This window comes from Mustela nivalis, assembly GCF_964662115.1.
Source record: "Mustela nivalis genome assembly, chromosome: 6".
NCBI classification, from domain to species: Eukaryota; Metazoa; Chordata; class Mammalia; order Carnivora; family Mustelidae; genus Mustela; species Mustela nivalis.
The window spans coordinates 5842116-5864186 of NC_139025.1; the positions used below are offsets into that span (position 1 = coordinate 5842116).

Below are 22071 nucleotides of genomic sequence, written 5' to 3' on the forward strand. Positions count from 1 at the left end.
GGCCAGGCCCAGCCTCTGGTGGTGAAGGGAGGCGGGGTGGGCCGGTCTGCGACTCCTAAATGCCTCCTTTTCCTCTGGCTCCAGACCTGAGCCAGCTGTATCAAAGGCTCCGGCAGGAACCGGAAGAACGAATGTGATCAGGGCCCTGACCCCTGCAGCCTGAGGCTCTTGGTTCGGGATAGCACATGCCTGGCCCCCAGCACGGGGCCCAGCCAGCTGGAGACTGCACCAGACCCACAGCCAGTGCTGTCGCTTCTTGGTCCCGCAACAACACCCCCCGCCCCCCGAGGGGAGGCAGCTGCCGCCTTAGCCCAAACCCGGTGATCAAAGGCCGCAGTCTGAGTGCACAGACAGGGAGACAGACAAGGGACATGACTGTTCAGGTGGCTTCCACAGTCTCGCGCTGGAAAGCATTTTGGGACCCCTCTCCCCTTGCACACATTCACAAGTTTACCCCAGGCAGGAAGCTGGGTGAGTGCAGAACTAAATGCCACCCCGCCAGGGAGATGCGTATCTTAGACAAGTCACTTAGCTGAGCCTCAGTTTGCTGGACCGGAGAATGGGGTGATGTGGGGGTCAGGTTCCATGGGACTGTGAGCATGGAACAGCCGGCCTCGGGCCCAGGATGCTCTCTCTGGCTGGGCCACACCACAGCTCTGCTGCTTTATATCCCCGGGGACAGGCTGTCCTGCTGCTCCCCGGGGACCCAGGGCAGACCTGGCACTCACCATCGATGATCTCCTCCTTCACTTTGTGGAGCTCTCGGACCACCTCCTCGAGGATCTCCTGGAGGGAGCAGCGGGGGGGGGGGGAGCTTTGCCAGGGGCCGTGTGTCCCCATAGGGCAAGGCTGCAGAGAATTTTTTTTTTCTTTTTTTCTAAGATTTTATTAATTTGACAGACAGCATCACAAGCAGCAGAGAGGCAGGCAGAGAGAGGAGGAAGCGGCTCCCCACTGAGCAGAGAGCCCGATGCGGGGCTCAATCCCAGGACCCTGGGATCATGACCTGAACCTAAGCCACTGAGCCACCCAGGTGCCCCATGGGTTGGAGAGAATTTAAATGGGACCCCCCCCAAGTCCTGCAGAAACCAGGGGTGGTCCCAGGGGTGGGGGGGCCCTAGAGCAGGCTGGAGTGTCCAGGACAAGGTGCTTTTCTGGTGATGACGGGGTTGCGGGCCCAGCGCTGCGCGTGGGTGCCCCCTTCCTCTGCTGGCGCCCTGACAGACTTCCTGCTGCTCTGTGGAGCCTGCCTCACTGCGTGGACCCCAGGGGGTCCAAGCCACTGGCTCGTTCATGGCCACACAGGAAAGATCACGCTTACCTGTTTCATCCGGTCCAAGTCTAAGGCATCCAGGGCCACATCATTCACGCTCCCCACTGGCTTCATCCTGGAGAGGACGGCAGGGCAGGCGCGGTAAGAGGGCGGCAGGGCCTGCCCACCGCGCGGGGACAGCGTGGGAACGCAGGCTGTGTGGGACAGCCTCCTAGCAGGGCCAAGAACCCAAGGGCCAAGCATGGTCCTCCTCCCATTGTCTTTCAAATGCTTTCTGCTTTGACCTCTGGCCACTCTGGAGCTACTCTAAAAGGATTCTAATGGCTCGTTTCCACCTCAAGAGGGTCTCGAGGGTCCTGGAACTTCCCAACTCTGGGCTAGGACGGGCTGTTTCTGATCTTAGAGTTCGTACACAGATGTGGCAATGCAGGTCACACGCCGTCCCCTCTGGAGAAACACCTGCTGCTACTCGTGAGGATTCTGGGTTGGCTAACCTGAGGCTTAGGGAAAGCTAGTGGTGACGGCATTAAGTACAATTGCAAAATCAAAATTGCACAGACCACACTCCTCCTAAAGGCATCCACTGCTGGTAACCGGTCCGGTCCTAGTGTGTAACTCTTTTCAGGAAACATCCTTAAAAGTGGTTTTGCTCTTTTGAGGCATGGACTGTACTTTTTGAAAAGTTGCTGTAAGGTTAGCTAGTTTGCTCTTCAATGTCTCATACATGAACCGTCCCTGGAAAATCCTAACAAAATGCTCCTCTGACCACTCAGTCTTTTAAACCTGTGCGGAAGGATCCACTGCTGGTATCCCCCATCCCCGGGGGGGAATGGCGGTCTGGGCCTGCAGCTCTGGGGAAATGTTTCGTCCCTCAGGGTGAAGGACCGCAGACACACTCCACCATCTGGTCGGGCCGGCCTGGCTGCAGGGGCCGGTCTCTAGGGCGAGAGCGGGGCCTGCTGCTGCGGACAGCAGGGTGAGGGCCCCGACAAGGCAGACCAGGGCGCATGTCTGAAGGGAAGGAGACCACCGTCCTGAAGCCAGGGCTCCCCACCCAGGTCACGGCCGCATGACTGACCGGAGCCTCCACGTGGAAACCACCCAGGCGTCTGCTGACGGACGGACGGATGAGGAAGACACGGGCACGCACACGGGCCCGCCAGCCCCCACCACAGGGTGACCCTAGGGTGCGACGCAGAGTGAAACCGGTGGGGCAGAGACACAAGCACAGCGTGGTCCCGCTGACGTGTGCCATCTCGAGGCCAAACACCCAGAGACCGAGGCAGTGGCTGGCGGCCTGGAGCCAGGAGGTGGGGGGGGTGTCAAAGAGCACACAGCTCAGCGTGGGGGGACGAGGGAGATGTGGGGTCTCCCGCGCGCTGTGGGGTCTACAGGGAGGCACACGGTGTCACGCACCCGAAAGCTGCTAAGCCAGCGGATCTGGAAACTGAGGCGGCGGCCTTGTCAGCTAACCTGGCCTTGGGGAGCGCCTCGCTGCATGCTCGTGGGTCAGCATGCAAACTCGGGCAGTGTTCGATGTCAGACCTTACTAGAGCTCGGAAAACAATCCCCTGAGTAAGTCAAGATCAGTGGTCCAGTGCCCAAGCAGGAATTAAAAAAGAGCAGGGGCGCCTGGGCGGCTCAGTGGGTTAAGCGTCTGCCTTTGGCTCAGGTCATGATGCCAGGGTCCTGGGATCGAGTCCCAAATGGGTTCTCCCCTGCTCAGCGGGGAGCCTGCTTCTCCCTCCCCTGTTCCCTCTTTCTCATAAATGTATAAAATCTTGGGGGGGGAAGCAAAGAGCATGCCCCCCCCCCCCCCGGCTGAACTCAAGAAGGAGGCCCAGTGCAGTTCGGAAGGAGCCTCACTGGATCCTGACGGGGACGAGGTGCAGCCTGAGACCCCGGCCCCGCACATCCGGCCTGCGGGCGCAGTGTCTGTCCCAGCAGCAATTTTCCAGGCCTCCTGAGCAAACTGCTTCACCTCTCGGGGCCTCAGTTCCCCCATGTGCACCAACACCCCCCATCCCACCCCAAGACGGACTGTCGCCACACACCTCCTTCAGAGCCCTCTGTGAAAGCAGAGGACAGACTGGACTCAGGGGTGGAAGGTCTCAGGGGTACAGAGCCCCAGCCCGAGGGGGAAGAGCCCCGGACAGTGTCCTTGCCGGGGCAAGGGACAGCTGGCTGCCCATTGTGCTGCACCTGAGGGAAGTGTTGGGCCCGCTGCGGTGCAGCCCCAGAGGCCCGGGCCCCTCCCACCTCCTGGTCCTGGGGCCTCGCTGGGCTCCTGCCCCCTGCCTGTCCCCCTGTCCATTCACAGCCAGAGGGAAAGTGCTGGTTCCCCACGGTGCCCTGTGCCTACAGCTCGAAGACCAGGCCTCCCGCACACAAAAGGAAACTCAGCCTTCCCGCCGCATGACCTCTTGTGCCCCCTCGGAGCTCACCTCTCTCAGCCTTCCCCACCTGCGCCCCCTGCTAGCCCCCCTGGTGGCTGTCTGTCCTGTGAGCTGGCAGGTTGGTCATAGGACCTCAGCACTTACCATCTCCAGCTTGGAAGGCTGTCCCCGCTCTCTTTGCAAGGGCAGGCTCTCAGCCGGGGCAACTCCGGTGCTGCTCTGAGAGGCCTGCCCCAGCCCACGTGCTAAAGCACGTCTGTCCCCAGCATGGTCTGCCATGCCCCCCCGTCTTCCACACAGCACCTTGTGGGCAGCCGCAGCTGCCTTGTGCACAGGCCTCCGGATAGAAAAGGAACTCCTTGCTGGCAGGGACGCGCTGGACCCAGCCCAGCACCTGGCTGGCCACTGAGAGCCCGTTCCTGATGCCTGGCCCGTCGTCCCTGTTCCTGCTAGAGCCGGCCGGAGCTCCCCGAGAGCCTCGCTAGCCTCTGCAAGACCCGGCGCCCCGCTCCGTGGGAAGCGCGACCCCGTCCAGCCTGGGCATGGCAGTGGAGACCTTTCCCAGCACGGGCTCCAGGGACCGGCACCTGAGGCCACACTTGGCCTGCGTGACCGTGTGGCGGTCCTCCTCTCCCTTCTGGGGCCCCTCCGGTTTGAATATTCCATCCTGCTATCACGCCAGCTTTTGGTTTGGGAATACAGTCAGGGAGACGTGCTTCTGGGGGAAGGCGGCTGTGCGTGCTGTGGGCAGGGGGCGGGGAGGCCCGTCCGGGATCAGCTGCGCGGCAGCACGCGGCTGTGGCTGGTGAGCACGTCCCGTGTCCAGCGGCTGCCACCACACAGCTGTCGCAGGACGCATGGGTTTACAGGCCTCTTTATGGGGCAGGGGAGGAGCGGAGGCCGGGAGAGGCCACCCGGCTTGCTGGATGTCAGTCCGTGAGCCCGGAGCCGGGCTTCGATGTCAGCCTCACTTCACCGCGCCCCCAGGCCGCGGTCTCTCCCTCCAGGAGGGGACAGCCAGGGGCAGGTCTGCACAGCCCCGGAGTCCCTCCAGCCCTGCCTGCCCCAGGTCTGAAGGAACAGGCCACCCTTTCCCAGAGCAAGTTGTTAGGTGACAGGACACGGGGCAGGTTTGGGAGTGTTAGTCACAGGCAGGGACAGAGGAGGCCCCTGAGGCGGGGCTGTTCGGTACCTAGCGTGAGGCTGCGCCTGAAGGGGGCTCTTAGCTTCGGGGCTCTTGGCCACAGACGGGGTTCTAGGGCACGGAATGAAACAGACACGTGAATTGCCCCGTCGCCTGCCTTGGCCCCACTGACTCGCAGCAACGCCTTCCCAGGGCCACTCACCTGGACAGTAACGAGGACACGGGTTTCTCCACCGAGTTGCTCCGCTCCCAGGGCTTCCGGCCAGCCTCTGTCAATCCACACAGCGGACGGAGAGCCTCAGAGCTGGGAGAACTCTCAGCGGCCACCCCCCACCGCACCCCAGGCCGCTGGAGGCCCCCCACGTCTGAGGGCGCAGAGCTGCCCCGTCGGGAAGGTCGGCTTTGGGTAGAGCTGGAAACCTGGCTCTCTGCTCCCGGCCTCCCTTAGGGCCAGGTGGCCCTTGCAAGGTTGCGGAGGGCCCTGCTGTTACCCTGTGTCTCCCGGCTAAGGACACAGCTCCCAGTCCCTTGGCTTGGTTGCGGCCTGGCTCTGAGTCCTCTCACCCTGGTTGGGTCTCTGCTCAGGAGTGTGAGCCCTGAGGTCGGGGAGCCTCTTAACTGACCTCTGGGGTCGACCCACGACTCCAGCAAAGGGCCAAGTGGGGCGGAGGAAGCGCTGGGCCTGGCATCTCTCGGGACGGCCCGTGGGCCCCACATGGACCCCCGTGGCCCGAGACGCGCGTCTGCTCCACGCCCTGTGCTCCACACTCCCTTCCCGCTCAGGCCCTGAAAGCTGCTGCTCCTTCCATCTTGTAAGTGGTGCCGGACTAGTGTTCCATTTTACTTCCAGAGAGCTGTTGGACTCCACTGAACTCCCTGGCTTTGCAGGTGAGCAGAGACACAGAAGAAAAACCCCAAGGGGCCACGGGGAGGCCCGCTGTGGGTCTGAGGAGGGTGTCCCCAAGGTCACACAGGGGAATGCACGCTCGTCCTGCACACGTTAGGTGGGACCACATCTAGGCTCCAGGCGTGTGGCCTTGAGCAGAATGCGTCACCTCCTAATCGGGAAACACAGACCCCTTCCCTGGGGCAGGGACGTGGGACAGGGAGGCGTGCGCAGGATCCTGAATCCCTGGTGGCAGCTCTGAGGCGGAGAGGGCCTGGAGGGCAGTGTCATGGCGGAGACAGCGACACCAGCCCATGAGCAGCCCTCCGCTGTGCGGCGCTGGCCCGCCTGCCCTCTCTGCCTCTCACACCTCGCTGGGGAGCACCGGGCCGGCTCGGAGCAGATGCCGCACACAGTGCGCTGAACCAGCGGAGCCCGGGCGAAGCGGCCTCTCCCCACCTGTGGCCTCTCCAACCTCGTGCCCGTCGCAGGGCGGGACAGGGCGCCTTACCTGAGGAGTTAGGTGGCTGGCTGGCTGCTCGGGTCCCCGGGGATGGAGAGGTGCTCGGCTCTTCCTGAAACGGGAGAGAGCAGCTCTGCCCTCACGCTCTGTTGAGGAAGGCAGTCGGGGCGGGGGCAGGGTGCTCGGACCGGCCACGGGGTAGCATCTGTTCCTCACATTTTCTAACGAACACGTATTGCCTTAAGAATCAGCCAGACAGGGGCGCCTGAGTGGCTCAGTGGGTTAAGCCTCTGCCTTCAGCTCAGGTCATGATCCCAGGGTCCTGGGATCGAGCCCCACGGCGGGCTCTCTGCTGAGCAGAGAGCCTGCTTCCCTTCCTCTCTCTCTGCCTGCCTCTCTGCCTGATCGCGATCTCTGTCAAATAAATAAAATCTTAAAAAAAAAAAAAGAATCAGCCAGACGATGACCACCGCCATCAACAGGCACAAACCGGCCACCTTGGTGGGGAGAGGGCTAGCCCCGGGGTAGGTGGGGAGGCACAAGGCTGTGCGGGGAGACGCGGGCTCCTGCAGAGCAGGGCAGACCTTCTCAGTGGCCGGCCACAAGCGCTGTGCATGAGGGAGTCCCCGCCCGCTCACACAGCCGGCCCGCAGGAGAACAGACGCGGCCCGAGCTCTGGGCACCTTCTGCTCCCTGGTCCCCCCAAACTCTCCTGAACCTCCTGTGAACCTCCTGGTGAAGTTTCTGTCACAGGTATGTCCAAGCCGGGTGCATGTCTGTGCCCCGAAGGCCTGGTGTCTCCCACCAGCAGGCACTCGGGACGGCAAGGATGGGGGTCTGCTTACCGCTTGGCTTTCATCTTCCTTTTTATCCGCCGGCCTGTCTGTCTGGGAGGCTGCTTTCCTCCTAACACAAGGAGGAAGAAAGTGCAAATCAGCTCCTGAAGGTTCTCACGCAGACCCAGATGCCTCTGCCAGACACAGCCTGGTCCTCAGAGGAACCTGTGGTGGGGATCTGACCCCACTTCGGTGTGAAGGAGGCAAATGTTCAAGCGGCCATGATGGCGCCCGGGGGAGTGTCTGCGCCTTCTGTGCTCGTCCCATGACCCGGGGCACAAAACGGGTCTGGGCAGGGAGAACAGGGCCTGGGGGACATTCCTACATCTGTTTACAGCACCTGAGGATGGGAAGAAGTTGGTTTGCACCCTGTCCAGGTTCCCTAGGGGCCCGGGTTTGGCCATGTGGCAGCTATGCTCCTAGGACACTGAAGGAAGGCCAGGCCCCCGGGGACCAGGAGAGGCATCCCCCGGTCACAGGCCAGCGCTGGGGGAGCATTCGGTCTTCAGGTTGACTGGCTTGGGTAAGGAAACCCCACACCCTTCTGGGAAGGAGAGAGACCTTGGAACTTAGTCCTACAGACTAAGCCATACCCTTCCTGCTCTGGAAAACCACTGTGAGCCTACCCCGCTCAGAAAGGGGAGGACCCCGGAGAGCTGGGACTGATGTCCCCTGCTCCGTCTGCCTGCTCCCCACGTGCCTGGACGCCATCTCTCAGCCTCTGAAGCCTGTCCCTATGTCTCAGCCTCGGCGGTTATCTCCATCCGGCCGACTCCCGCATCTACAGGGCCTTAGTGTTCCCCGAGACAGGCCACTCGGGACCGCAAAGCCGCCGGAGCGCGCAGCACGCGGAACTCAGGAGGCGAGGCTGTCACTGCCGAGGGACAAGCCCGCAGGGAGCTGTTCCTCCTAGACACCGGGGGACGCCTCCCCGCTAACCTCTTCATCACAAGAAGGAAGCCAATTCTGGGGCACCTGGATGGCTCATTTGGTGAAGTCTCTGCCTTTGGCTCAGGTCATGCTCTCTGGGTCCTGGGATCGAGCTCTGCACCGGGCTCTCTGCTCAGCAGGGAGCCTGCTTCCCCCGTTCTCTGTCTGCCTCTCTGCCTACTTGTGGTCTTTCTGTCAAATAAGTAAATAAAATCTAAAAACAAAACAAAACAAAAACAAAAAACAACACCCTGCCACCCCCAAATATACTTTTACACAAGGCCCTGCTCAGCTCTGGGAGATGGAGCCTGACATGCCTGCGAGCGAGGCGCTCTCCTGCAGCCTGACCTGCGGTCACTCTCCTCCATGCCCTGGGCTCCGGGCCCAGTGGCTTTCTCAGCCTTCCCAGTGCTGTAATACTGCCCACTTGCCTTAGCCTGGACAAGTGTTCGCTTCTTTTCTGGCTGCGCTTGTGTGGAACCTCCTCTGTGAAGGCCTCCTGGCTTTCCCCAGAGAATGGCTTGCACTGGCATGTAGCCCCGATGCCCTGCGAGCCTCCACGCTGTTGTGTGACAACTGCTCACTGTCCCTGCTCTTGGTTACCTGCGTGCCCCGTGGGTCAACCTGATGGCTCCCTTTGCCACTCCCAGCGGATCCCCTCTGCTGTCCCTGGCCATGTGTGCAGGGGCCCTGGGCAGGAACCACTGGCTCGGACCCTGCTGCAAAGCACCAGGCCAAGCGCCTGCCCTGCGGGGGCCTGGGTTCCCATCATTGTCACAGAGCTGTGTGCACTTAACAAGGGGTTGCCCCACTGTCCGGTTCGTGCGCAGGGCGAGCCCATTTGAGGGCAGGGAAGCAGCCAGAGACTGAGAGGAGGTGTGGGGGGGTGCGAGTCACAGTTGGAGTGAGGCCCGGGTGCGGCTGTGCACAAGGAGCTTTCCGATCGGCCCGGGGAGCCACGGCGCCGGCAACCTCTGCCAGCACACTCCTGCTGGCGCGCCACGCTTGCGAGGGACAGCCAAGCTCCGCAGCCCCTCTGAGAAGGAGCCGCCTGGCCCCTCAGCTGCCGTGTCAGCGGGGGAGCGACTGTGAGGCACAGTGACAGGCCGCTGGCCGGAAGCACGCCTGCTGGTGTGGCGAAGGACTGAGCAGCCCTGGGCCCCGGCACCCAGCCAGCACGTGGACGGAACTCCTGTTCCGTCTCCCAGGGTGGTGTCCTCTGGGCTCCTGCCACTTCAGAAGGCCCCTCCCTGTGCCCCCCAGCAAGCGCCCCCACAGGACTCCCCCGCAGCTTGCATTCGCCGTGGGACACTTCGGGCCGTGCCGGCTCTGGGACATCTCATTTTTGTTGGGATCTTAAGTGTGGGGAATGAGCCTCTTTCCCTGGAACCGATCTCTAAGATGATCTCCAAATTTCCCTCTGCTCGGAGCGAGGCTGGTACGGGGAAGCTGTGGGAACCAGATGAGGAGGGGCTGAGAGCCGGAGAGGACTCTGCTCGGCTTGCTGCTTCGGGCTGGGCCCTGGAGAAGGGGAGCTTGACTGACAGTCCCCTGCTTGGCTGAGCCCAGGTGACAGTGGGCCCTGGGGCTGGGCAAAGGCTGCACCTGGACACCGAGGAGCAGGAGACCCCTGCCAAGTAGCTGAGTCTGGGGGCACTGAACACCCACCTCTTGGCCAGCAGCTTGTTCATTTCTTCCATGAGGCCTCCTCCACCACCCCCACTGCTCGCGCGGTTGGTGTCAGACTTGGAGGTCCCGCTGGGACTGGAGCCTCCGGACGCATCTTCTGGCTAAGGGGTAAGGACGCAGCGTTTTAGGCTGGTGTCTGTGGTGGGATGTCGCTGGGGGCGGGTGCAGGCCAGCGTGGACAGGATTCCTACGATGTGGCATTGGAAGAGGCCCGAGGCTCTCCCCATCTCCCTGCCCTAAGCCCCCAGCCTCACAGGCGACCCAACAAGAGCCCAGCAAGGGCCCGGGACTGGCTGGTCCCAGTTAGACACTGCCCAGCTCTGCTGACTCATGTCAGTGCCCTTGCTGAGGTGGGTGAGCCGTGACCGGGAGGAGGCAGTTCTTGGGAAAGAAGCCAAATTCTGTCTTGGAGGTATTGCCAGAACCCTAGCCGCACTCCACTGCCCCGTGGCTGCTCCCCGTTCCAGGCTGCCGGCCTCTAGGGCGGGCGTGGGAGGCAGGAGGACCCGGATCCAGGACACCTGGGCCCGAGGCCCAACCCTGCAGCCGTCCACCGCCTGCTGGGCCAACTGCACCCGTGGCTGTGCCTCAGTCTCCCCACTGGCCTGGGGCTGCTGCTTGCCAGGTGGCAGAGCTGAGGGGCCTTCCCCATGCCTTGCAGACGAGGGAAGGCACTGCCCGTTGGGCTGCTAGGAAGCGGTGCCCGCCCGCCCGCCCCCGTGGACTCCCCACCCCGCTTACCCGCTGGACTCTCCTCAGCTTGGCCCCAGCCAAGGCAGCAGCCAGTCCGGACACGGAGCTCTCGTCGTGGCTGGCGCCCTGGGCTCCTCCGGCTGGCAGTGGGGGTGGGGGCGGGGGGGTGGACCCCGTGGGGGGAGGTGGGACAGGGGGTGGGGGAGGGGGTGGGGGTCCGCTACACGAGAGGGGGGCACTGGCTGCAGAGGAGGGGTGCCCCGGTGGGAGGATGGGTCCTGAAAGGCAAGGGTGGGGGCTTAGCCAGTTCCCAGTTCCCAGCTGCTACTTCTCTGGAAGGAGGGACAGAGGGCGCCTGGTCCTCTGAGGGATAAGCTCAAGGCGCTTCTTCCAGGAAGCCCCCGTGGAATGAACCCAGCCCTGGTCCGTCACTCCCAACCCTGGTGTCCCCAGCATTCTGGGCCTTGGCGGGACCCAGAGGGTCACGTACTTAACATCCCTTGAGCTCAGCCTTCTCTTGCTCTAATGCTGGTCTTCCCATGAGAGACGAGGTGCTTTGGTGGCACAAACTGTATCTCTTGTTCCTTCCCTGTACCCAGAGCCTCCCCAGGGACGAGCCCCTGTGGGTCCCTGAGAGGCAGCCGTGACTGACCCGTGGCCTGTGGTGGGTAACTGAGGCCGCAGGGCATTGTGGGGCATATGTTAGGGAGCCATGCTGAGTGCTGAGCTGTCCTCGGCCCACCATCCACACAGCACCCCCCCCAGCACCCAGTGAGCCCGCACCGTGTGGCCAGCACGGTGCCAGCGCGGGTGAAAGTGGCCATGGGCTCTCGGTCATGGCCTTGCGGGCAAGGAGTGAGCCGGCCACACAGACGGAGGCGCGTCTGTAACGGTGGCAGGACGGCAGGAGCTCCTGGGTGGGCACAGGGGGCCCGTGAGGCAGGGGCTCCAACAGCAGAGCCAGACGTTCAGACTTCCCCGGGGAAGTGGCCGCGGTGCTGGGATGGTGACAGAGGGGCAGGAGTTGAGTCTGGTGAAGGAGTGAGGTCGGGGTCAGAAGAGGGTGGGAAGTGCCAGAGAGACACTGGACAACACGGAAGGGGCCACCTGGAGGCCAGCTTGGTTGGGGCGACGGAAAGGGGTGACGTGTGACTGGGGGCCCCAGGGGTCTTAGTGCAGAAGTCCAGCTGAGAGGAGGTGCGACCGGCCGCGTGTCTGAGGGGGGTGCTGCTCGGTCTTCCGTCAGTGAACCGCAGTGCGCTCCCGGCACAGGGTGCTGGAGGCCAGTGCACAAACGCAGGAATCGGAGGCGCCCACTGGCCGGGGGAGTCCCGGGCTTCCTCATCGGCACTGCCCCCCTTCAGGGAGCCTTCTCCGGCCTCCCTGGGCTCGGGTCCAGTCAACGGTGAGGACGATCCTGCCCCTCGTCCGGAGGGCTCTGACTCCCGGGGCAGGCGGGGCCCGCCTCCGTGTGGCCTCGCAGCTTGCACGGACTCGGTCACCACGTGGGCGCCGGGACGGCTCAGTGTGCTCCACTCGTTTGTGCCCCTGACCGGACACCGAGCTCCCTGGGGCCGGGGCCGCGTGTGCCTGGCTCAGTGCGGTGTGTCCCTAGCCCTCCACACGGCGCCAGAGCCACGGCCCATGTCCACGCAGCATCTACTCGGACAGCCAGTGCTGGGGGACGAGAGGCCGGCGGGCGAGGGCTGGGCCGAGCTGAGCTCATCCCCTCCCCCCAGCTCTGTCCCCTTGTCCCTCTGCTTTCAGCGGATGGGACTGTCACAAAGAGACCCAGGCAGCAAGCAGCTCTTCACGGAGGGCGTGAGGAGCCCCGTGAAGGGGCTGGGCGTGACGAGGGCAGCAGGCCCCAGAGGGGCGCTCACCTGCGGCCGAGGTTCTTCTCTCCAGAGACTCCTGCCGCTGCTGCTGGTGCTGCTGCTCCATCACTTGTCTGGAAAACAACAGCAGAGCAAGCCTGACGCTCTGGAGCCGAGAACAATGTGGCTCTGTGTCCGGAGCATGGGCTGCAGAGTTGGGTGTCGCTGGCACTCCCGAGAGCCGCTGCACGCCCGGGGCTGGGGGCCTTGGCCATGAGCTCGCCCTGGCTGCCCCAGCCCTGTCCGCCGGGCTCACTGTCGTCACAGGAGGCGGGGCATGTGACTGGCTCCAGGTCCCCAAACAGGCAAGGAAGGGCTGGTGGCACCCCCTGAACCGGGAGCCCCTCATAAAGGCTGGGGCGGCCATCTGGCTGAGTGACTAAGCTTCTCCCCAGGCTGGACGTGCCCATCTGGGTTTTGGGGGCCTCTGGCCTCAGCAGACCTGACCTCGGGGGCCCCCACTCTTATTACACCTAAGTTTCCTGGAACAGCTGCGGCACTGCTGGCTGCCGGAGAAGCGGCACTAAGGCCGCGCGTCCTCCTTCATTTCACCCCAGACCCAGCCGCAGACTAGGCCTCTGTTAGCAATGCTACGTGCGCCTCAGGGGGCACGAATGTCCCGGCGCCTTCAGGCAGAGTGACCTCGGTGCTCTTGCGGGCGGGTCGTGTGAGGCCACCGATGCCCAGATATGTCTACGGAACCTGGGACTGAGAGGCCGGGGCAGAAGGGGGCTTGAGGAGTCACGCACGCCCTGCAGAGGGGCCGGGCTTCAGCGGGGGTTCAGCCACTCTAATTTGCTCTGCCCGGGCAGCACAGGGCCAGCTACTCTGCGAGGCCAGCAGCCGTCTCCGCCTGGCGGGGAAGGCGGGAAGGGCAGCGGGCAGACTGGGACTGGCGGTCGTGTCGCGCTGTGTCCTTGGTTCAGAGCGAGCTGGTGTGTCTCTGGTGGGGGCATCCGGCGCGCAGCCACTGCTCAGCAAGTGCTCTGGGAAGTGGTAAGAGCGCGGAGGAAGGAAAAAACCGCGGCTGCTTTCCTCTGCGAGAAAGGCCGATGATACAGCACCTCCTCCAGAGGGACCCGACATCACTGCAAAGACTGCGGGGAGGCAGTGAGCTTTCTGGTTCCTGCTTTGGGACGGTGGCTTTGTGAGCACCCCTTCCCCGGGCCTCAGCTGCTTCTCTGGAGAGGCAGTGACAACACGTGTTCAGGGGGCTCTTGGAAGGGCTCTGCTGATCCCTACGAGATAACGGAAAAGACCTTTCTGGGACGAAACGTGTTTGAAAAGCTCCCAGCAGTGCTTACATCAGCTTTTCTATCCAAACTGCTGAAACGTCCCCAAACTCCAACCTTCCCAGCAGGATCCACAGGCTTAGATGTCCTCAGCAAAATGAAGGCGTTTGGGAATCCTTAAAAATCAGGTGTGGACTTAAGAACTTGTTTTCGAGAGAATACAAGGTTCTGGTGCTTGGTATCAACATAAGTCACCTCTACCTGGGGCCTCCCTCCGTGTGAGGTGACAAGCAGGTGTCACCCCCCCCACTCCCGCCCAGTGGCCCGTGTTGACTCCTGCAGTTGAGAGATAGGCCTCCAGGGCGTGCTCCGGCCCACGGGCAGCGGACTGCAGGCGGCCTGGAGAAGGAATGCCGGGTGTGGGTGGGTGTGGGTGGGCGTGGGTGGGCGTGGGCGGTAGAGGTCATGTAGGGCAGTGGTTAACCAGTTCCGAGAGACGTGCTTGGACCCATCTGCTGCCTACACTGACTCCTGAGTCTGGTGGGGCTCATGCACGCCCTTCTTGGGGTGGAAGCAGCCCCAGGACCTGAGAGGGTGGAGCAGGGGCCAGGCGGGCTGCTGGTCCTGGTTCTCCCTGGCTCGTGTGAGGGACGGTCCCTGTAGCAGGAGCCCGGGAGGTCAGGGTGAGGAGTAAAACCAGCCCAAACGTGTAAGAGCCCTTCACAAACGGCAACGTGCTGTACTGCTGCAGACCAGAAGACAGGCCCACGGAACTGAGAGACCCGTGGGCAGTCATGAAAGGCGTGTCCCCTGCCTGCAGGCAGCGTAGAAGCACGTTCCCATCTCTGCCTCATGTCTTTGAGGCCAGTGGAGCGAGAACACCACGGTCGTGTTCCGAGAGGAAACAGGCCTAGAGCAGGAACCTGCCCAGGGTTCCAGAGAACCCCGTCACAGCCAGCAGGCTCCCAGAGGTTATCGAGCTGTGGCCTTTCCTCCTCAGAGTGAGGGAGAGGCTAGAGGCAGGAGGGCCCTGCAGATCCTCCCAGCCAGCCGAGGGGTGGGCACGGGCCTCCCCAACTCCCAGCCCGGGATTCCAGGAGCTTAGCTGCAGGCCCCCAGCTCAGCCCCTCTTCTGAGAACCTGGGTGGGGAGGGCCTGCACCAGGCCCAGGTCCCGGACACAGCTCCCGCAGAGCCCGATCTGGAGCCTCTCAGAGACGCAGAGCCCCTGCCAAGGCGATGGCAGGCTGGGTGCCTCCTTGGCCCTGCCTTCCCTGGCAACATGACCTGGGCAGCTGCTCCCTCCTCGGCCACCATGAACTCTTCTGTAACTCCTGGGCAAGGACACTGGCCCTTCCTCCCAGTTCAGGCGCTTTAGAAACTCCCTGGAGTGCGGGTGGGTGTCAACCTATGGCCCACATCCCACAGGAGCTGCCGGCTCCACAGGCTGGCATGCAAGGACACCCCCACAGCCCCGGCCAGGCTGTCGGAGAGCAGCAGCAGCCCCTGCAGGGCATTCACGGCCTCTGTCCCAGCCGAGGTCAGTGGGCTGGGGTTATGATCCTCCTGAGCCTGTGGCCCCTGCCGGAGGCATCCAGTGAGGGGGTGTCGGGCAGCCCAGCATGGAGCCTAGGCCTCAGGCCTCAGGCAGACAGCCCTGGGTGTCCACTGCCCAGCTCCAGCAGCGTGGCCTTGGTCATGTTACCGAACAGCCGCCTCCAGACACGTGGGGGAAGCTTGAGTTCAGTAAGACGGATCAGCACCCGGGGTGCTGCAGCCTGGAAGTCTCCATGAGACCACACGTTCCCTTCCTCACCCTGGCAAAGCTGCAGAGGCCTGGCTCCCACTTCCCTTTGGTCAGGCCTGTCCCCCGCCAGTGACCGTCTCTGGGAGTCGAAGGGCCATTGGCCCTGCTGGGTGCAGGATTACCTTCTCTGGATGTCCATCTCTTCAGGAGAGGGGCCATTCTGCACCTGACGCTGTGTGGAGGGGCCTGTGGGACACAGAAGCACAGAAGCACAGAGGTTAGCGAAGAAAGGCCCTGGCAAGCGAACCTGGAACTCTCCTGCCTCTGCCCTCCTGGCCCACAGGAGCCGTCCCTGACCTCTCAACAGGCCCAACGCCGCCCCCAGCCTGTCCCCTCAACCACCTCTCTGTCCCCGTTCCGGGGCTCTTCTCCCAGAGCCCATGAACCAGACCGTGTTGCTCCCGCGGCTCAGAGACGGTCCAGCTTCTGAGCCCTCTCCCCTCCCTCTCGGACCACAAGGCCGTTCCTCCTAAGACCACCAGCGCACTCGGCCTCACCAAACCAGGAGATCCGTTCTGTCCTCCTCGTGAGCAAAGGACAGACCCTCATGGTGGGTTAAGCGTCCGAGCCAGGGACTTGCAGCTGGTCTGGTGCAGCCGCATCCCCGGCTCCTCACCATGATGTGGGGCCCATCTGCCCGCCATCTGGGAGCCTGAAGCTGTGGGCACAGCGAGGCAGGGATGGCAGAGGTGGTCACTGGCCAGGCCACACCCTGGCCCTGCAGGCAAGGGCCCAGAGCAGCCCAGGCCTGCTGCAAGTGCCCTGTGTTCCGATGGGGAGTGGGTGCTGAGCCACATTCACAAGAAAAGACAGGCTTCCGCCCCAAACTGAGAAAAGGCTGATTGTTCCTTCTCTTTGCCAGCTCGGGTGTCACTGGGGAATGGCACAGAGTCACAGGGAGAGGGCAGAGTCTGGGCAGGCGGGTCTCATTCTTCCCTGACCACATGGTGAAGGGGCTTGTCTCCTCCCTAGGACAGAGTGGCAGCCCACTCAGCCCACAACAAAATCCACCACGTGTAGAAGGCTTCCCGCGCAAGCGCTCTGAGCTGCTGAGCGGTGAGCACGTCATCCCCCGGATCAGGGGCACCGCGGCAGAGACAGCAAAAGAACCTCAGAGCTGAGATGGATCATCTGGGGCAGGCCTCCGGCCAGAGCACAGGAGTCTCCTGTGTGCCTCCCAGGCCGGTCATCCGGCCTGATCCCAGCAACGGACGACACTACCTCCCGTGACGACAGGCTTTCTGCCGCCGAAGTCTCAAACCCACCCATCCTCAAAGGGCCCATCCCCACCACGAGGTGGGACACAACACGGGTCGAATCTTTTCATGCCCAAAGTGAGCTTCCACGCTCAGCAGCTTCCAGACCTCGCTGTCCTGGGCCCCAGGATCGCCTCCAGTCCAGTTTCAGTAAGCCACGCCTTGCTGCCTTGCTAGCCCGTGTCAGTGTCCAGTGAGGGAAGGAAGAGGATCCAGATGGCAGGCCCTGGGTCTGCTGCTTGGTGGGAGGAGAGGGCCTCCCAGCACTGAAGGGAAGATGCTTCCCGGGGTGGACCTGCCTAGCCCTGCCCTTGCTTGGTGCCTTCTGCTGCCCTCAGAGCACGGGTGGCAGAGAAGGGGTCAGCACACAGACAGACATGGCTTCTGTGAATGCAGGCGGGGCGGCCTGGCACGCGACAGGCATGAGATCGTGAGCTTTCTCTCCCCATCACTAAACACATTTGTAAAAGGAAGTTATTAAACATATACCACGTTGCTCTTTTTTTTATAGGAATTGTTTTTTCTGACTGTAAGTAACATATGTGTTCAGGACAGACATTTAAAAATTTAAAACAGGGCGCCTGGGTGGCTCAGTTGGTTGAGTGACTGCCTTTGGCTCAGGTCATGATCCTGGAGTCCCGGGATCGAGTCCTACATCGGGCTCCCGGCTCCATGGGGAGTCTGCTTCTCCCTCTGACCTTCTCCCCTCTTATTCTCTCTCTCAAATAAATAAAATCTTAAAAAAAATTAAAACAAATGAAAAAACAAATCCTTGATAAGGGATCTCTTTTGTCTCCTCCTCAGCAAGGCCCCAGTCCTAGTGCCTTCTGCCTTGTTCTCAGGAAGCAGGGGCAGGGGAACCCCGCTACCCAGCAGAGCCAAGGCACTTCCCTAATTTAACTTCATTTTCACTCTCACAACCCTGCTGGCCGCCGAGAGGACTTGTCCTGGGGGAGGTGGGATGCAAAAGGGAAATAACTTGCTCCGGGTCGCACAGACAGCGAGTGTCAGAGCCAGACCCACACGACCCACAAAAGGCCACTCTCTTTCTCAGTTACATCATGGGGTTGTGCCCTTCTGGGACACACCACCAGAAGAGCCACAGGACAAGCGGCTGCAGCCCGCAGTGTCCACAGGTCGGACAGATGTCCTCTGACCCCACCCAGAGGCTCTGTGCCTCCACCCGCGTGTCCTGGCCAAGGCAGGAGGGATTTAAGACAACTCAGCCTCCCCTCCCCATCCCATTCTGGGACTTGGGCCTGAGCTGCTCTGCTGCTGGCTGGACTTCTGGAAAACTGAGCTGCTCTGCCTCACTCTAGGGCCTGGCCCTGGCTGCCGAGCTCTGCCTGAATCTGGGGTCGCCCTTCTTCCACGCTGAGCCCATCCTGGAGACCCTGCCTGGTACCTGGTGTAAGGACTGGAGCCCTTGGGTACCCCAGCCAGGCCCCCTCTAGCACTGAGGTCACATGATTTGGGCTCTGCCGGCTACTCAGATGTCTCTGTGTTTGCCAGCCTGGTCTGGTCTCGGTCCCTGTAACTGTGTCCCATCCCTTTGTTGGGACCCCCTGTGACAGCCAATGGCTGTCTGTTGGGCTGGACTTCCTTCCAATACCTTCAGCCAGCCTGTTCCTCCAGAGGGCAGGGAGACATCCGAGAGGAGCCTGGCTGCTCCCGGGGGCTCTGGCCCCCTGCACGGCAGACATACTTCAAAACCAGACAGTTGGAATTTCAGACTCTGCAGAGTAGGAAAAGACAGGGCTTGGTTGCGTGAGGCCTTCCGTTCTTCTCAACTAAGAAAATGTGAGTCTGTTTCGAGCTCTGAGAATTCTTGCCATTAGGAAGCATGGTCCCTCTCTCAGGTGGGAGCTGGGGCCTGGGGAAGGGGCCTGGCAGCGTCACAAGGGGTATCCGCCGCAGACATGAGGTTCCCACTGCCTCCTTACTCCTGGCCGATTCCCCTCACTGGCTCCAGCAGCCCCACAGGCAGAGGCAGGGGTGAGGGGCAGGGAGGAGGATCTCTCCTTCGAAGTCATCTAGGGCTCCTGCGAAGGCCCTGGCACAGCCCCCTTTCAGGGGCTTCGGTGGGAAACCGCACAGTGAGCACTCTGTCCCAGCACTGAGTTATTTCTATGAGTCCCTGTGCGGTGCCGCTGGCAGCCAGGGTGGAGGCCATGCAGAGCCCCCGCCACGGAGTCACCCCCGCCAGCCACGCCCCCACCTTCCGGATCCAAAGGAGGGAGCAGGTGGGGACCCCCGCTCCTCTGCCTCCCACCGCGAGTTGGTTCTCAGGTCTTACCGTGGCACTGAGATCCCGACAGAGCCCACCGCCTCTCCATCCCCACGTGCCTGCCTTGGCATCTCTCTCCTTGATCGATGCCTCAGACCGCCAGTGGGACCCTGTGTCTTCACTCTCTCTCCCTGCTTCCCACCCCCTCTTCCACACAGACATCACACCCTCTGGGGTCTGTGGGAGACCCAAGCCTGACCCTCAGGGGGCTGGGGCCACACTCTGTGGAGGAGGACGCCAGCCCCCGCCCCGCAGCAGCGCTCTCGATCTGCTCCCTGGGCCGGACCGCTTGCTGGGCTCCCCACCCCTCTGTCCTCGTGTGGGGCCCTCACTCGGCCTGGGGACCCTCTGCAAGGCTCGACTCTGTCGTCCGCTCTTCCAGGAAGCCTTCCCACACCCTCACACTCCTCAGTGTTCCACACGCAAGGGCCCCTGTCACAACCCAGCTCTCACTAATACGACAGAAGCGGAAAGCAGCCTCTTCTCTGGGAGCTCTCGCGGCTCCTGAGGACAGACAGCACACCTTGTCCTCGTCACCCCGCGCACAGGGCTTCGCGCACACGGGACCCTGCTCTGTTTTGCTGAGTTGAGTCGGGACGGTTAGAGCGAACGGTGACTGCCGGCCCAGGCTGGGGAAGCACAGCGGAAGGGACGGGGCTGAACGCGCTCAGATAAGAATAAAAATCACTGGAGACATAAGCTTCAGATAAGTGACCCCCAAATTCAGGCTTGTTCAGAGTGGAGGCCAACCAAAGGACAGATCTCAGGCTAACGATTCCGTGCCATAACCAGGACCGAGCTGCCAACCTGACACCTGAGAGACAGCTTGACCTGGCCTTTGTCACAGGGCATGGGGTCTGATGAGCTCTGCGCGCAGCTGTGTGCGGACGCCCCGCTTTGTACGGGATGGCAGACACTCATCCAGGGGGGTCACATTTAGCCGCCTTGTCCCCACAAGGTACTGACGTGTGCAGGCAGACGGGGGAGGCGCCCAGAGTGGGGAGGGAGAAGGCCTGGCCAGAGCTCTGCCCCTCACCAGTGAGCGGGGCCTCCCTGTCTACAGACTGAATGTGAAGAGGACCCTTCAAGCCAACGGGGGCGCCCCACAAAGCTGCTGCAAGGAATAAACGAACTACATGAAAAAGTCCTCTGTAAACCATAAACTGGTTTGAGACTATTTGAAAACTATTCGTTTTTATTAGTATTCAAAGCAAATTCTTAGGGCACCTGGGCGGGCTCAGTCGGTTAGGCGTCCAACTCTTGATCTCAGCTCAGGTCTTGATCTCAGGGGCGTGATTCTGAGACCCGTGTCAGGCTCCGTGCTGGGCGTGGAGCCTACTTAAAAACTAAAAGCAAATTCTTTGGTTGGCCTCTCCTAGGAGTCCAACATCTCTTGCTGGTCACTGACCTGCCTCTGTCCTTGCACTCTCGAATGGCCCCTGACCCGTCAGGCTGCTGGGGCTTTTAGGAAGGCGCCCACTCCCCATTTACAGAGCGCTGCCTTCTCTGGTCCCACGACAGCCCCGCAGAAGGGGCAGCGTGTCTCCGGGAGGTGAGGGGACTTGTGGAGGCCAAGGTGAGGGGGCGAGGGCTCCTGGTGATGGCCTCAGTGTGCCAGCCTGCCGAGCGCGGGAGCTGCTCCGGGGCTCTACCTAGGACGACTTATCCTCTCTCCCTTGCCCCATGTACATTCTGCCGAGGTCAGAACAAAGAGCCCATCAGCACCGCGGACGTGCGAGCCAGAGGAAGGGAAATAGGAGCTGGAGCCGCAAACAAAGGTGGGGAGGAGCAGGTGCCCGTGCGCGACCGCTGTGCGGTCCGGCCCACGGCCTGGCAGAGCGCGGCCCATAGGCGAGGCCCACGCTGACACCAGCAGCTTTAGGCCCATTTGCGCCAAGTCCGCTGGACAGGGACGCTTCCTGGGGAAGGCGCTAGCCCCCACTATCTCTGAGGCCCGCCTTCCAGATGGCGTTAAGTCCCATCCCACGCCTGCTCCTACAAAGCCGGTGGTGATCCACAGGAGGACTGTTCATCCTTAAGGGTCATGAGGTAGGAGAAGACAGAGGAGAAAACAAAGCTAGACGGGGCTGAGGCCAGGCCAGACTCCAGCCATGAGCCTGCTTGGGAGGGGTGTCACGCGAGTCTGGGCAGAGGGGACGGGGCTGGTCGTCAGAGGTGGTCCCACAGAGGCCGAGGGACCGGAGGGAGAGTCCATGTGACTGACCTGGGGCAGTGGTGTCAGCCAGACCAAAGGAGAAAGTGGGGCCAGGCCATCTGAGGTCATCTCTGAGTGGTGGCCGCTCTCCCTGGGACCCCAGTGTACTGGGAGCCCCCAAGCAGGGTGTTAATGATCAACATACCCTTCCCAGGGCCGGTCTGAGGTGGGATGAGAGCAGACTGGGCACTGGCCCTTTCTAGAGCCTTCTATAGTGCCTGTCCTGGGTGTAAAGACTTGACAGAGGTACAGTCATCTTTAGGAAAGCCACCCTTGTTTAACAGAAAACCCGGTCGTGTGACTAATTCCAGGAGGATGAACCAGATGTGGCACCCAGGAGGATGAACCAGATGTGGACGATGCCACAGTCCCCCCAGCCTCACTGGGCGGTGGAGAGGCACACGGGTCACAGGCTGGGCCTGGGTTCCGCGTGGCTGCAGGGGCACAGCCCTGTGGGGACTCTGCGAGTGCCCAGCTCCCTGTCCACCAGGACCCCGTGTGTCCAGCTGCACGGACCAGGAAAGACGGCGAAACGGACCCAGGCAAACAGAGCAGTCTGACTTTTACTCTCCAGGGACAGAACTTTCGTCCTTTGTACTCCCAGCACATACTGTAGCCTGGCATCCGGTCAACACTCAGCACGTGCTGAACGAGTGAACGGCTAGGCCCTAGGCAGACTGTGTGAAGCTTCTCCAACTAAACGTTGAGGCGACAGCAGGCGACACATTCTTAAAAAGTTCTTGGCTCTCAGCTGGAAATGGTCAGTGGCCAAGCTGGCGACGGCGCCTCGTGAGCCTTGGGCTAGGACAGCAAGGAGACACACCACGGGTCGCCCGCAGAAGTGGTGCTCGGAAAGGACCACAGATGGGATAAGGGAAGACACAGCCCAAGGCTACTGAGTAGTTACTATGTTCTGGGGCCAGGCTCTGTGTGGGGTTCTCCCTGCTAGTCTTCCTCCTTGTCCTTGTGGGCTGGAGTCTTACTAGCACTGCCCCTAAGGGTCCACTGCAGGACCAGACAAGCAGTCTTCCAAGTTGGCCCAGGGGCCTCTGGACAGTGGGCAGTGCGCATGCTCCCGCCAGCCCCCA

General features: G+C 62.2%; 1 protein-coding gene across 6 annotated transcripts in view; it reads right to left on the reverse strand.

Moving 5' to 3' along the window:
- EVL (Enah/Vasp-like) overlaps positions 1-22071 on the reverse strand; it is a 140588-nt gene that overhangs the window by 1243 nt on the left and 117274 nt on the right. For 3 of the 6 annotated variants that reach the window (XM_082737684.1, XM_082737685.1, XM_082737687.1), the window contains exons 4-13: positions 15348-15411; positions 12194-12261; positions 10359-10588; positions 9597-9718; positions 7008-7068; positions 6211-6274; positions 5016-5082; positions 4862-4924; positions 1322-1388; positions 729-786 (exon numbers count right to left, since the gene is read on the reverse strand). In XM_082737684.1, the coding sequence (XP_082593810.1) occupies positions 729-786; positions 1322-1388; positions 4862-4924; positions 5016-5082; positions 6211-6274; positions 7008-7068; positions 9597-9718; positions 10359-10588; positions 12194-12261; positions 15348-15411 (864 nt within the window). Of the gene's footprint in view, positions 1-728; positions 787-1321; positions 1389-4861; positions 4925-5015; positions 5083-6210; positions 6275-7007; positions 7069-9596; positions 9719-10358; positions 10589-12193; positions 13174-13491; positions 13591-15347; positions 15412-22071 lie in introns of those variants that run through there. The other 3 variants (XM_082737686.1, XM_082737688.1, XM_082737689.1) reach the window with 2 other exon arrangements.